Below are 15,986 nucleotides of genomic sequence, written 5' to 3' on the forward strand. Positions count from 1 at the left end.
ACTGGTTGAGCATTTACTCAGCTGTCAGGGTGCTCAGGGTTTCACATTCAGGATTTCATTTCATCCTTACAACAGCCCTAGAAGATGAATGCTATTATTATCTCCACTTGACTGAGAAGGAAGTTGAGACTTAAAAACATTAAATAACTTACCTAAGGTCTTCTGGGCAGTAAGTGGCTGAGCTTCAATTCAAACTTAGGCAGTCTGACCACAGAGCCCAAGCTAGTGTACAAGGGCAGCAGGCAGAAGGAAGATCTGGGCCAGGCCGATAGTCAGCACTGGAGAGAGCCTTCCCAGTGTGGGCTGGCTGCAAGTTAGCCCCCGAAGTCAGCTTACAGGAGGCACTGACTTGTGTCCTGTTTGGCCCCCAGACCTGTTGAAAAACCACATCCTGAAGTCGGCCATGTGTGCCGAAGCCATTGTGGCTGGGATGTCCATGGAGACCCTAGAGGGCACAACATTGGAGGTAGGCTGCAGCGGAGACATGCTCACCATCAATGGGAAGGCCATCATCTCCAACAAAGACACCCTGGCCACCAATGGTGTGATCCACTACATTGATGAGCTGCTCATCCCAGACTCAGGTAAGTTAGGCTTTGGGGGGCCTTGCCCCTCCCAGACCTCCATCCCCTCTGCCGTCAGTGGTGGCAGGATGGGAGGGAATTCAGGAATATTTGAGATCACATCCCTGCCTAGACCCAGTTCACAGGCTCTTAGAAGAGAAGGCCTGGGCACCCAGTGGGTTGCAGCCAGGTTGTAAAGAAGCTTCAGCTCAGGCATGGGAGTCCAGGCATTACCTTGGAGGCAGTGGGGAGCCACTGAGCATGTCTGGGAAAGAGTGATGTGACCACAGAGTCCTCTCTGAAGATCTGCCTGTTCTGCTTGGGCACAGGGCCATTTGCTGAACTGAGAGAATTTGCTTTCTCAATGGTGCCCAAGCCATCCCGGGGTCGCTGCCCAAGGGAGAAATGACTGAATGAACTAAATGTGTTTAATTCAGCATATAGGCCCCATTCTGGAATTTTAGGCAGGTTTACTGCCTATGAATAGAAAAAAAGAAAGAAAGAAAAAAGACCAACCTTCATTCTATGGGGGTCACTGGCATTATCTACCCTTCAGAAGCCATAATACGGAGAATGCTGCCTTTCCCTCCAGCATTAGGAGTGCCCTGGCCAAGCTGCCCGCAGGGCTCGGGAGAGCACCTGATCTCTCCCTTCCCTCTCCTCTGCCCAAATGAATTGTATACCACTTCCTTGAACAGTTAAATTTTCTAGGTGACTGTTCCCCTGATGACACAAACCCACTGGGCGCCAGCAGCATTCCTGCCGACGAGTGTCATGCATTTAGGTACATGAATAATAAATGAAAACAGCACTTTTAACTTTTGAACCCACTTTCTCCTTCCTTGTAGCCAAGACGCTATTTGAATTGGCTGCGGAGTCTGATGTTTCCACAGCCGTTGACCTTTTTAGACAAGCTGGTCTCAACACTCGCCTCTCCGGAAATGAGCGGTTGACTCTCCTGGCCCCCCTGAATTCCGTGTTCAAAGGTAACATGGGGGAAGCACTGCTGTTGGTTTGTCCTTGAGGACAGTCGCCTCACCCACTGCCACCTCCACCACACCCTCCCCAATTTACAGCACCCCATGGAACGTTAGCACTTCCACCCCAGCTCAACTGAAAGCAGATGTGACTTCACCAAAAACCTCCGAGGCTCTGTGGTTTCACTTGGCAGAGCAGAGAAAGCCTCCGGGAATCCATTCCTCAGAATGCAAGGGTCCGCATCTGTCAGGAGAGCAGGGCGGCCCTGCCCCCTCTGTGCAGGATCCACTGCCAATGTGATAGTAAGGGGGTCAGAGTGAGGGCACCACTGAGCTGTGGCCACGGGGAGGCAGATGAAGTGCTCAAGTTGTATCCGGGCCTTCTCTTCCTTCTTAGGGCAAAACTCCAAACACCCTTGCTTATCTGGACCTTTCCTTTTTCTTTTTTTCACAGAAAGATGCCAGATGTTAAGAAATACTGGCAGCCTCACTTGGTTTCTCAATCTCCATATCTGACCTCAAGCCAGGACACTCTTGACTAAACTTGTCTCTCAGATCATTCTCTTCATTTCAGGATTATTCCCCTCTGGGTCTAAACATGCCTCCTCTTGCAGATGGCACCCCTCCCATCGATGCCACTACAAAGGATTTGCTTCTGAACCACGTGATTAAAAACCAACTGGCCTCCAAGTATCTGTACCATGGACAGACCCTGGACACTCTGGGTGGCAAAAAACTGAGAGTTTTTGTTTATCGTAATGTAAGTTCTGGTTCCTAACTCATGCTCCTCCTTTCAGTCAGAGGAGTCCCTGGGTGGCACAGTGAGCTAAATGCATGCTACTAACTAGAAGGTTTGCTGTTCGAATCCACCCAGAGGCTCCTCGGAAGAAAGGCCTGGTAATCTGCTTTTGAAAGTCACAACAATGAAAGTTCTGTGGAGCACAGTTCTACTCTGCACGCATGGAGTTGCCATGAGTTGGAATCGACTCAATAGCAGCTGGTTTTCTTTCAGTCATCACTGAGAAATGGAGGCTGTGTTACTGTAAAAATTGTTCTCAGTCAGCATGAGCTTGCGAGAGAACTGGTTTCTAATAAAGAAGGAAATAATTTCTTGAAAGTATATCTTATACCAAAGTGGGATCCTGCCGAAGGATTAGAATGTCCGAACTACATGCCTGTCTCACCAGGATGTTTAAGCAGCAGTCCACCTTGACAAATGGAAGGAGGGGTAGAGGTTTGGAGTCCTATTTAGCTTATGTGACGAGAACCCCTTGAAATGAAGGCTGACACAGCCTTCCTCAGTCCACAAGGTTCTCTTTACTGTCTTTTCTCTCCCTTCGAACCCAGCGGTTACCCTAGAATATCAAACAGAAAATATAACACAACATAGCTCTTGATTGGGACCAGTCAGTGCCATTTGGCTATGGACGGTTGCCATCTATTAAACAAATCATTGGTCTCAATCCATTTATTTTATGATTGTTGATGGACCTCACGTGCAACATGATATCCTCATCACGGGGCCCCTGTGGCCATTATTTCCTTCTTTTTATTCTTTTGTTTCCTAGAGAAAACACATCACTTTACCCTAGACTTAATGACCCACCCCAATATCTCTTCCTGATCTTTGTGGATGATGGCATTAGCACGTGCCCCGAACAGCTCAGCAGGCCCCAGCCTGGGAAGATGACCAGCCTTTCTCTGCCCCTGTTCTGTGCAGAGCCTGTGCATCGAGAACAGCTGCATTGCTGCCCACGACAAGAGGGGGCGGTACGGGACCCTGTTCACCATGGACCGGGTGCTGACCCCCCCGATGGGGACCGTCATGGACATCCTGAAGGGGGACAATCGCTTTAGGTAACTGGCCCCATCCCAGGGTGCAGCTTCTTCCAAGTGGCCCCACAGGAGCCAGAGACTGGGCTCAATTATTTGTCAAGCTCCCCCTTCCTCAGGAATTCACAGTGCCCTGGTGTGACCATCCAGGCTTTGGTGTGGAAAGGATGAGGGTCAATTTGAAGGCTTAGGTTGGGAAGAAGTGTTACTCCTGGGAGGATGGTACTCCCATCCACGGGAAGCAGGAGGAGAGACTACGTTTTAATTTCTGAGGCACAAAAAACATCCCTTGCTCACTTTGAGGTTCTAGTTGAATTCAGTGCACGTGGTTTTGAGTGTGGGATGAGTTGCTCACTGTCTGTGGAGTATCTGCTTATTGTAACTGAGGGTCTCTTGCCACTCGTTCTAAGGCTTTCTGTGTCACTGTGTTTTCTTGCCCTGCTCTCTCCATTTCTGACTGTCTTATTCACCACTGGGTGCCATCACATTGAATGTGTTTTTCTGTTACTGAGTTCAGCTGCCTGCCCCATACAGGACCTGGAAGACCACCACACCCTGCCCTTCCCAGAATCCCATCCCCCAGGACCCAGTGGCTCACCTAGTCTCTGGATCAGCCATGCCTCTGACCTCTGTCCTTTTTCCTCCTAACTTCTGGCTGTTTAACTGCACTCAGCATTTATCTTGGGTTGGAGAAAAGACTTAGACAGCAATGTTGCCCTGCGTGCATGGGGAGGGTGTAAAAACCACTAAGGTATGTGAATTCCAGCAGTCTGGGCTCCAAGTATGCCAGTGATGAGGTGTTTGACGACAGTGCCCCGCCACAGGCAGGTGATATTTCTGGTATGTGTCCACAGCATGCTGGTTGCTGCCATCCAGTCTGCAGGGCTGACTGAGACCCTCAATCGGGAAGGGGCCTATACAGTCTTTGCCCCCACAAATGAAGCCTTCCAAGCCATGCCACCAGAAGAACTGAACAAACTCTTGGGTAAGGACCAACCTAAGTACGTTTTTCAACTTATATGAAATAGCTTTACCTGCCAGAGTCGCAGGAGGAAACAGCACACTACAAAGGGTTTAACTGAAAGGAATGTAATGACAAGACTATTTGGACAGGTGTGGACAGGATTAAGGGAACGAAAAAGGGTAATAAGACCCAAGAACTAGCAACCGTGGGAAGCCTGTACCACCCCATACCCAGGAGGCATTGAGGACAGGAGCCAGGGAGAATTTGAGCCTTGGACAAGGGGCCACAGGACAGCAGCCAGTCATATACAGCTATTGCCAGAACCATGGCAAAGGGGACCACTGAGTGCCCCAGCTTCTCTCTCCTCCCACCCCCCAACCCCCAGTTGCCTGTTGGGCCTACTGTTCCCTGATTACAGGAGGGCAAGGAAGCCTGGATGACACAGTTCATAGAAGTCAGTCTCCTAGGGTACTAAACAGGGCAGAGAAGAATAGAAAAGGGATTGAAGGTGGTTAACAACCGACCCAGTCACCAGGGTCTGTGTTTACTGAGGACCTAGGACAGCAGTGGCAGTGAAGCCATTTACCTGCATGAAATGCCCCTCAGGATGAAAGCTTTACCTAGAAGTTAAATGTGGCCCTGAGAGATTTAGTTGAGGATGTTTGGGAGGCAATATAGCTAAGAGCTTGGGCTACCAGAGTACCTGAAGATAGGTTCAAATCCAGGCTCATAAATTTACCAGCTGAATGACCTCTGGCAAGCTGCTTAACCTCTTTGAGCCTCAGTTTCCCTATTCAAAAGCTAAGGATGCTAAGAATACCTTTGTCACTGTGTCGTGAGGATGGAACGGGATGGTGCACACAGTGCCGGGTACAGTCAGTGACAGCTGTGCTGACAGGGAGGTGGGGTGTTCAGCTCTGACGGATGCCTGCAAGAGCCACTTCCACTGCCACAGGAAGGTGAGCCCAGGGAGAAGGAAGGATCTTGGCGGAATCTCCTCACCTATGCCTCACTTCCCACTCTGGTGAGAGCAGAACAGAAAGCTCAGGTTGCAGGCAGCTCAGAGCTGAATTTGTGTCTCGTTTAATCTTCTTTGCTAAATGAGCGCCGGTGTCTGTGGTGCTGATGCACGTTCTTGACAAGTGGGGAGAAGTTTATTCTGAATATAAACTTCCCCTCGGAATTTCCCCAGGTGGGCTGAGCCTGCCCAGCTTCATTTCATTTTCAGTTGTGTGGGAGCAGACTCCCTAGATAATACAAACAGTTAACATGCTCAACTGTTAACCAAAAGGTCGCCAGTTTGAGTCCACCCAGAGGTGCCTCAGAAGAAAAGCCTGGAGATGTACTTCCAAAAAATCATCCACTGAAAATCCTATGGAGCACAGCTCTACTCTGACACACATGGTTCACTATTAGTCAGGATCAGTTTGATGGCAACTGGTTTGGTTGGTGTGTAGGAGCAGAGGAGGGGACTGGGGAGGATGTCCCAGACATTCCCTGAGGCAGGCTGTAGGCAGGATTAAACCCCCAACATTTCCCGTGGATGGAGATGGGTCCAGTTGTTAGTGATCTCTAGAGAAGGAGGTCCCTTGCCCTGAGGGGCTGGCTTGGCTCAGTATCTTCTGGAAGTTTTTATTTTTAAAGAGAACTCTTACGGGTTCCAGAATGTGAATGTCTGTGAATCACTTGGTACCTGGTGACCCCATCCATGGCACTAACGTGGGTGTATCAACAATCAAGTGAACTCTCCCAAATGCTCTGAAACTTACTGTGTTCTCATTTTCAAGATGCTGGAAATAGTCATCTGTAAACCCTGGGGCAATGCAGCCATTTGGCTGGTAATGTGAGTATTAGAGGCAGCCTTAATGGAGTTAAGAGGGCAGCTGGCAGCTTTAAAAATTGCCTCCCACACTTAATTTGAGAAGTGCCTGTGCACCTTTATGAGCAATAGGATGCTTTCCCCAGTTGGTGGGGAAACAGACGTGGGCTGGAAGGAATGCGAAGACGTGATGTGGAGGGAATACCCCAGTCAGCCCTGACCTCATCGGCTCCATGACTCCTCAGGATTGCAGCTGTTGAGTCTTTTAAGTTGTCCCTTCAGGAAACAACCGTTTCAAACAGAATATGCATTTGAGGGTAGAATGTATAAATATTTCACTGCTGTGTTATAACCGTCGGGAGCCACACTGATGATGAAATGTCCCAGATGCTGGTGCTGGAAAGGTCCCTGGCTTTCCAAGCAAATATTTAGCTCATGGAAACATGAGTCATGCTCATAGAGGAATATGGATTAACTCCTTCTCAGCTGCCAAGGAGCCCAGCATCACAGAGAGCAGCCGCTGACTGAAGGGGCAGCGTCATGGCCACAGACGTGTGCCTTGCGCCTGCCAACCATGATGCAGGTGGTGGGTCACAGGCTGAGCACACAGTGGGTGCTCAGAGACTGCGTATTACTTGGGCAGGAAGTTCTTCATCTTAGGGGTGACCGCTTGCATCTTCATTGAGCCCTCCTTGACCACACCAGTTACCATCCTTGGGATTGACTCCGCTTTCCTTTTCCCAAAAACCTGCAGGAAATGCCAAGGAACTTGCCAACATCCTGAAATACCACATTGGCGATGAAATCCGGGTTAGCGGAGGTATTGGGGCCCTGGTGCGGCTGAAGTCTCTCCAAGGTGACAAGCTAGAAGTCAGCTCGGTGAGTGTGCCTGCAAATCAAAAGGCTGAGTGTGCCTTACCACCAGGGTGTCATGGCACAGCTCGCCCCCAAGATGGCATTAGACACATACACAGTCTTTAAGGTGCATCCTGAATCTCTGACTACATTTTATCCACCAAACTAAAACCAAACCAGTGACTGTTGAGTCAACTCCAACTCATGACTGCCCTGTGTGTGTGTCACGGTAGAACTGTGCTCCATAGGGTTTTCAATGCCACAGAGAAAAAGGGCCTTACAGGAAACCAGGTAAGATTGTGGTTAGGCATGAGTAAGAACTTCAGATTTTCAGGGGCATAAAGCATCTGATTTGGCCACTGGGAGAAGCCTTAAAATCCTCCTCCCCTTAGGGAGATAATAGGCAATTATTTGCCGTGCACGATCAGCCCCCTATCCTTACCAACCAGACCATCCCAAGAGGCTTTTGTCATTTCTGCTGTTTGGCCTGTGAGCGCCCCCTGGCTCTGTACCGCTGACCGTCTTTTGCAGGGACCATTCTTCCTGTGTATGGCTGGCTTGGCTTCTGTTCCCTCTTGCTCTCCCCTGACCTTCAGCCATCCCTTCACTCATCAGTTTCTGTAGCATGGGAAGATCTGTAGGGAAGTAGGGATGTGAATGACTTGTTTAATTTCTGCAAGTCACCTGAGAATCTCCTAGCATCTGGGGTTGGGTGTTACAGTCCTGTCTGTTGCAGGCTTCGGTCTCCATTCCCCCCTTGAGTCCATTACATGGATCCGAGATAGATTTTCCTCGGGTAGGGAAATCTTCATTGAGGCTTAAGGTGAAGTGGAAAGAGCACTTCACACAGAGCTGGAGGCTTGGCTACTGTTCCCGACTGTCCCACCTAATTAGAAGGCACGTTGCCTCTCTTGAGCCTTAGTTTCCTCTTCTGTTAAATGGGGCAATAATATTCACCCTCCTAACCATGCATATTCTAAGGGTTAAGTTACTAAGGGGGAACATATAAGAACATTTTGTAAGTTGCAGTGTACTGAATCCACACAAAGGGTTAGAATGAACCCACCAGTCTGAAGGTCTCTTGAGGGTAAGGACTATTTCATTCACCAGAGCATACCGGACACAGTGCACAAAGCCTGGCGTATATAAGTGCTTGGTAAACATTTGCTAAATAAATAAAATAAATAAGCTGTGCATTCAGCAATCGTTGTCTCTTTTTCCCTTAGAAAAACAATACGGTGTGTGTCAATAAAGAACCTGTTGCTGAAACTGACATCATGGCCACAAATGGTGTGGTCTATGCCGTCACCAGTGTTCTGCAGCCTCCAGGTAGGTTATGACCTGGTCCCAAAGCATTGCTTTCCCAGTCAGTCCTTCTCTGCAGGTGGCAGCTGGTGCCCAGGGGAAAACTGTTCCAAACACAGAGATACGAATAGCATGTCATTTTGATATTCAGATTGTACTTACACCAGCATCCCTGTGGCTGATTGAAAAGTGAGGGTTGGGAACTATTGGTTTTGAACAAATTATACTAAGGAACTTGAGGGACACGTTTCTCTGAACTGAATAGCCTGGGTGTCTTTGTCCTGCTGAGACACAGCCCAGTTGTTTGTACACATAGGATGCTGTTAGTGTGGCTCCAAGCATTGCTCATAGAGAATCTCACCTTGTGTTTTTGCTCTCTTTGCTTTGTGGTGTTGTGTGCTGTCAAGTCAATTCTAACTCATAGCAACATTATAGGACAGAGTAGAGCTGCCACGTAGGGGTTCCTAGGCTATAATCTTTACAGAGGGAGCCCTTGTGGTGCAATGGTTAAGTGCTTGACTGCTAACCAAAAGTTCGGCAGTTCCAACTCACCAGCTACTCCGTAGGAGAAAGGACCTGGCGATCTGCTCCCATAAAGATTATAGCTTAGGAAACCCTATGGGGCAGTTATACTTTGTCCTACAGAGTCGGTAGGAGTCAGAATCAACCCTATGGCACACAATGACAACAACAACAAACTTTGGAGGAGCAGACAGCCAGATCCTTTCTCCCACAGAGAGGTTAATGGGCTTGAATCGCCAACCTTTCAGGTAGCAGTAACCATCGTGCCACCAGCACTCACTTTACTGAACTTCAGTCCAGCTTCTAGCCTCACTTATGCATTCACCTTTTTTTCATCTCTCTGCCCATGAGCCAAATTCCACCATGAGTTCTGAAAAGTTGTTGCCGTTGTTAGGTGCCATAGAGTCAGTTCCAACTCACAGCGACCCTGTGTACAACAAAACAAAACACTACCTGGTCCTGCGCCATCCTCACAGCCGTTGCTTTTTGAGCCCATTGTTGCAGCCACTGTGTCGATCCATCTTGTTGAGGGTCTTCCTCTTTTTCACTGACCCTCTAATTTACCAAGCAGGTTTTCCTTCTCCAGGGACTGGCCCTTCCTGATAACCTGTCCGAAGTATGTGAGCTGAAGTCTTTCCATCTTTGCTTCTAAGGAGCAATCTGGCTGTACTTCTTCCAAGACAGATTTGTTCGTTCTTCTGGCAGCCCATGGATATATTGAATATTCTTCAAAAACAGCATAACTCAAAGGCATCAATTCTTCTTGGATTTCCCTTATTAATTGTCCAGCTTTTTGCATACATATGAGGTGATTGAAAATACCACGGTTTGGGTCAGGTGCACCTTAGTCCTCAAAGTGACATCTTTGTTTTTCAACACTTTAAAGAGGTCTTTTGCAGCTGATTTGCCTGATGCAACACATCATTTGATTTCTTGACTGCTGCTTCCGTGGCTGTTGATTGCAGATCCAAGTAAAAGGAAGCCCCTGACAATTTCAATATTTTCTCCATTTATCATGGTGTTTTGCTTATTGGTCCAGTTGTGAGAATTTTTGTTTTCTTTATGTTGAGGTATAATTCATACTGAAGGCTGTAGTCTTTGATCTTCATCAATAAGTGCTTCGAAGTCTTCATTTTCAGCAAGCAAGGTTGTGTCATCTGCATATCACAGGATGTTAATGAGTCTTCCTGCAATCCTGATGCTGCATTCTTCTTCATACAGTCCACCTTCTCGGATTATTTGCTCAGCATACAGATTGAACACGTGTGATGAAAAGATACAACCCTGACACACACCTTTCCTAATTTTAACCATGCAGTATTCCGGTGTCCTGTTTGAATGTGTTCCTTGGTCTATGTACACATTTCACATAGCACAATTAAGTGTTCTGGAATTCCCGTTTTTCACAAAGCTATCTGTAATTTGTATATGATCCACACAGTCAACTGCCTTTGCATAGTCAATAAAACACAGGTGAACATCTTTCCGGTATTCTCTGCTTTCAGCCAAGATCCACCATACATGAGCAATGATATCCTTCATTCCACGTCCTCTTCTGAACCCAGCTTGAATTTCTGGCAGTCCCCTGTTGATGTACTACTGCAACGGTTTTTTAATTATCTTCAGCATAATTTTACTTGTGTGTGATATTAATGATATTGTTCGATAATTTCTACATTCTATTGGATCACCTTTCTTTGCAATGAGCACAAATAATGGATCTCTTCTAGTTGGTTGGCTAGCTATCTGTCTTTGAAATTTCTTGGCATAGAAGAGTGTAAGTGCTTCCAGCATTGCGTCAGTTTGTTGAAACATCTCAACTGGTATTCTGTCAATTACTGGAGGCTTGTTTTTGCCAGTGGCTTCAGTTCAGCTTGGACTTCTTCCTTCAATACCATTGGTTCCTGATCTTATGCTACTTCCTGAAAGGTTGAACGTCAACCAGTTCTTTTTGGTACACTGACTCTGTGTATTCCTTCCTTCTTCTTTTGATGCTTCCTGCATCATTTCAATATTTTGCTGATAGAATGCTTTAATATTGTAAGTTGAGGCTTGAATCTTTTCTTCAGTTCTATCAGCTTGAGAAATGCAGAGTGTGTTCTTCCCTTTTGGTTTTCTAACTCCAGGCGTTTTCACATTTCTTTATAATACTTTGTCTTCTAGAGCCACCGTTTGAAATCTTCTGTTCAGCTCTTTTACTTCATCATTTCTTCCATTCGCTTTAGCTACTTGATGTTCGAGAGCAAGTTTCAGAGTCTCTCCTGACATCTATTTTAGTCTTTATTTTCTTTCCTATCTTTTTAATGCCCTTTTTCTTTCTTCATGTATGATGTCCTTGATGTCATCCCACAACGTGTCTGATCTTCAGACATTGGTGTCCAGTGCATCAGATCTATTCTTTAGATGGTCTCTTTTGGCTTTCAAGGACTTATTTCAGTTTTCTTCAGCTTTAACTTGAACTTGCATAAGAGCAATTGATGGTCTGCTCCACAGTCGGCCCTGGCCTTGTTCTGACTGATGATATTGAGCTCCTCCACATCTCTTTCCACAGATATAGTTGATTTTATTCCTGCATATCCCATCTGGCAAGGTCCACATGTACAGTCACCACTTATGTTGTTGAAAAAAAAGGCATTGCAATGCATAAGTCATTGGTCTTGCAAAATTCCATCGTGCAGTCTCCTGTGTCGTTTCTATTACCAAGGCCGTATTTTCCAACTACTGATCCTTCTTCTTTTTTTCTATCTTTCACATTCCAGTCACTAGTAATTATCAATGCATCTTGATTGCATGTTTGATCAATTTCAGACTGCAGAAGTTGGTTAAAGTCTTCAAATTTTTCATCTTTGGCCTTAGTGGTTGATGCATAAATTTGAATAATATTATTAACTGTTCTTCCTTTTAGGCATGTGGGTATTATCCTATTACTGACAGCGTTGTACTTCAAGATAGATCTTGAAATGTTCTTTTTAAGGATAAATGCACACCATTCCTCTTCAGTTTGTCATTCCTGGCATAGTAGACCATATGATTGTCCAATTCAGAATGGCCAATACCAGTCCATTTCAGCTCACTAATACCTAGGATATTGATCCTTATGCGTTCCATTTCATTTTTGACAACTTCCAATTTTCCTGCATTCATACTTTGCACATTCCACATTCCGATTATTAATGAGTGTTAGCAGCTGTTTCTCCTCATTTTGAGTCGTGCCACATCAGCAAATGAAGGTCCCAAAAACTTTACTCTATCCACATCTTTAAGGTCGACTCTACTTTGAGGAGGCAGCTCTTCAGCCGTGTTTTGAGCGCCTTCCAGCCTGAGGGGCTCATCTTCTAGCACTATATCAGACATTGTTCCGCTGCTATCCATAAGGTTTTGGTTGGCCAGATTTTTTTTTTAGAAGTAGATTGCCAGGTCCTCCCAGTCTGTCTTAGTCTAGAGGCTCCACTGAAACTTGTCCACCATTTGAAATACTGGTAGCATAGCTTCGAGCATCACAGCAACACGCAAGCTACCACAGTACTATAAACTGACAGAAGAGTGGCGATATGAAAAGTTACAAAAGGAAAATTCATTTGAAAATGTGTGCCTGGAAGCCCAATAGTGCCACTCGGGCATGGATGTTATGAATGATGTGCTAATAGTTTCTCTCTCTTACAAAAGCCACCTTTCTCTTCCTCTGCAGCCAACAAACCTCAGGAACGAGGGGATGAGCTTGCAGATTCTGCACTTGAAATTTTCAAACAGGCAGCAGCATTTTCCAAGGTAAGACGCCTGCTAGGTTTGCCCCTGGTCTGAGCAGCTTTGTGTCCTCTGCTTAGGCCCATAGAGGAGGCTCTCTAGGCCCCTGTCTTCCTTGACTGCTCTCCCAGGGCTCTCTCAAACCTTCTGCCTACTCACACTGGGGTATCCTCAGCCATTGCCTGTGTGGAGTTCAGAGAGAAGAACCCAGGAAGCTCCTGCTTCTTTTGTGGGTCAAAGCCCAGGCCTTCAGATAGAGGCCTCAGAATAGGGAAGCAACTGCTGGTGAGAACGCCTGTAACTCTGGATTCCATCTGTCTAAGGAGGACACCTGGCCTGCCTGGGCTTCTGAGTCACCATTCTGTGATTTGTGACATTGCCCATCATGGGTGATGCTGGAGCTCCCCTGGGCAGGGGTGTGGACTCTGTGCAGTAAGGCTGAGGCTAACCCTGTCTATGAATGGAGCCTGCCTTCCTTGCCTCAGCCCCACCTCCTTCCCAGAGCCTCTGACTCTTTCTGTACTTCTTATCCTGACCCCCAGTTTGCCCAGAGCCTAAGAGTCCCACTTGTACATGAGTGCTCTGTGCCTGGGTCCAGGAGAAGCTCTTTGGGAATGCAAGGTATCTTATAGAAAGTTCACATTTCCAGAGAAGAGGCTGCAGGGGGCAGTCTTTAACCCAGACACCTGGAGCTCCAACATGGCACTTCAGGTTTTGGACAGAGGGGTCACCTTAGTGACCTTCAAGAAAGGGTTTTGGCCTTGAGCTGCTACTACTGAGAGCCACCCTCCTGTGCAGTCCCGACTCTGCAAACTCTAGGCTGTGGTCTCTATGGAAAAGCCTGGCTTTGGGGTCGCCCAGAAATGTCCATCTTCAACTCAGCTTGGTAGGGACTGCCATGTCACTTAGGGCTGCCAAGGCTGACTAAGGAGCTTCCCAGACCCACCAGTTTCACTTCCCCCTTCCTCTTTCTCACCCTCGGCATTTTTTTATGAGTAGGGGTGGCAGTGGGGCAAAGCCACTGTCATAAGCAGATGCAGGTGTAATCTTCACTTGAAAACCTGATAACTTGTGTTTTCTTTCAGGCTTCCCAGAGGTCTGTCCGACTAGGTAAGTCTGGCCTGGTTTGAAGTCCGCATTTGACCTCCAAGCAGGCCCGAGCTTGCCATCTGCTGCACGTAGATAAGAACATCCTGGTGTAATATAACAAGCCCGGCCTTTAGGGTCATACCAGCTGGATGAATTGCGTTCAGACACTACACCCAATTTCCTTCTTCCTTCTCCATAAGGTGAAGATAATAACAGGGAGTTATTGGCTCTGGGAGCCTGGGAATATGGCACAGGGACTTGGCAGAGCCCACGGTGCAGAGGTAGTTCCACACTGGTGGATGTAGAAAAATCCCAGCTCAGAACATCAGACACTGAGTGAGGTATGAAGTTTCACAAGCCAAGAAAGCACCTACTATGTGCAGGATCACATGGCAGAAGGAATTCTTTGGCCCCATCTTCCAGACTCTGACAGTTCTAGGCAGGCATGAGGAAGCCTGCATCTTTTTCACCTTTCTAACACCTCTCTTTCAGCCCCCGTCTATCAGCGGTTGTTAGAGAGGATGAAGCATTAGCGTGAAGGACCACAAGAAGAATGCACTTCAGCAGCTCCCAGCCAATTTCTCTCAGTTTGCTAAAGAGACTGGATGTTTTTTTAAGCCAAAGATCACACTTCGATGTATATGGGCCGCATCATTAGGAGACCTGAGCCTTGGGTACGGGGTGGGGTGGGAGGAGGGAAAGAGAGGTACTTTTTATTTTTTTCTCCCTAAACATGGCTGTTAACCCACTGCGTGCAGAGACCTGGATGTCACTGCCTGACATTCACTTCCATAAAGGACCTGTCCCACATGGCAGGTTTCCCGCCCTTGCCAAGTGCTCAGGAAAAGGGAGCCACAGTTTTGTGGAACTCACAAAACATGAATTAAGCAATCAAGCATTATGGGAAAGTTGTGGCACAGTTTTTGTAAAGCCCTTCAGTTGGAGAAATGGCATCTTCATAAGCAGTGAGTTGAATTGTTCTGTCAAGTGAGTCTGGTGTGTCCATCTAGCTTGGACACTCCTATGTGGCCTTGTCCAGGTAGAAAAGAGAGGGTGTGCAGAGCATGGAGAGGCGCAGTATTTCCCAAAGAGAAGTATGGCAGAGCCATGATGTGTTTGTAATAATAAAACCAAAGAAATATGTGCCCTGTGTGGACGATGATTGTGTTCTGGCCTGTGTAGTTGGGAGGATGTGTTTCTGTGCCTTACGTAGAAGCTTGCGGCTATGTTGGCCCTTCACACATCGATTCCACCCAGGGTCAGCTCGAGAAGGAGTTTGAGCAATGGTTTGGGGGAGATTCCAGCAGCTGGCCCTCAGACCCTTAGACGGCTCATGGGGGCTTGAATCTATCTTTGATGAACTTGTTTGCATTTCAGCCTCCACCAGTTCTGGGGGTGCCAGTCCTCAGTGTTCACCTTGCCCAGCACTTTGCTTCCTCTCTTTGGCTAGAAGTATCTCCCTTCCAGCATTGCGATTCATTCTCCCACCCTTGTGTTGTACTTTTGAATGTTTAGCACCACCCCTTGAAGAGGTCTCCATCATAGTCCCATTATACAGATGAGGAGGCTGAAGTTCAAAAGGGAAAACCACTGGTAACAAAGAAATGGGCCAAGTTGGAACTGGAACCCAAGTCTCCTGACTCCCAAAGGCCATCATTTAACAAGCAACCAAGTCCAGGTTTTCCAGGCTCATACTCTCTGTGGTAGCCATGTTCACGTCCTTTTCCTTGTCCCTTTAATCTCCACCATCTAAAATGTCTGCGGCACTCTGAGAGGCAGTTTGGTATGCTGTGTCCTCATTGCTCACTACCTATGTGGCCTGGGCTAGTTAGTTAATCTCTTAGTGCCTCTTTTCCTCAGTTGTAATGGGGAGACAACAGTCGTATCTACCTCATGAGTCTGTCGTGAGGATGAAATTAGATAATCCGTATAAAATGCTTGATGCAGTTAGGCAAGCTATCTTAGGCTGCTCGGAATCAGTGCAGTTGTCAGCATTTTTGTATGTCTTTCCCAAAGGTGGCCCACCTTCTGGGAGAATGGGAGAGCCTTTCCACTCACCCCCTGACACCCGACTCTGCCAAGACTTGTTCACTCCAGCAGTCTCTGTTCATTTCACTCAGTGGACCCAACAACCCAAAGATATGTCTACAGCACTACTGCTAGTCAGTCCACAAGGGCTGGGAATCAACAGTGGACGAGACAGACAGATTTCCTCTCTTAAATGACTTCCACCAGTCTGGGGAGAGACAGACATTATATGCCATCTGTTAAAACCTTTCATCCATTTGTTCCACAAATATTTATTAAGGGCTACA

The 15,986-nt window shown here is 47.1% G+C and overlaps 1 protein-coding gene across 1 annotated transcript in view; it reads left to right on the forward strand.

Annotated features, from left to right (window-relative positions):
- TGFBI (transforming growth factor beta induced) overlaps nt 1–14,814 on the forward strand; it is a 38,776-nt gene extending 23,962 nt beyond the window's left edge. The window contains exons 8-17 of the mRNA XM_049873700.1: nt 372–584; nt 1,412–1,549; nt 2,155–2,300; nt 3,261–3,397; nt 4,228–4,358; nt 6,911–7,035; nt 8,238–8,340; nt 12,527–12,606; nt 13,668–13,692; nt 14,164–14,814. Of these exons, the coding sequence (XP_049729657.1) occupies nt 372–584; nt 1,412–1,549; nt 2,155–2,300; nt 3,261–3,397; nt 4,228–4,358; nt 6,911–7,035; nt 8,238–8,340; nt 12,527–12,606; nt 13,668–13,692; nt 14,164–14,204 (1,139 nt within the window). The 3' untranslated portion in view covers nt 14,205–14,814. The remainder of the gene's footprint in view (nt 1–371; nt 585–1,411; nt 1,550–2,154; nt 2,301–3,260; nt 3,398–4,227; nt 4,359–6,910; nt 7,036–8,237; nt 8,341–12,526; nt 12,607–13,667; nt 13,693–14,163) is intronic.
- The last annotated feature ends 1,172 nt before the right edge of the window (nt 14,815–15,986 follow it).

The sequence above is a fragment of the Elephas maximus genome, chromosome 2, assembly GCF_024166365.1.
Source record: "Elephas maximus indicus isolate mEleMax1 chromosome 2, mEleMax1 primary haplotype, whole genome shotgun sequence".
In the NCBI taxonomy this organism is placed as follows: Eukaryota; Metazoa; Chordata; class Mammalia; order Proboscidea; family Elephantidae; genus Elephas; species Elephas maximus.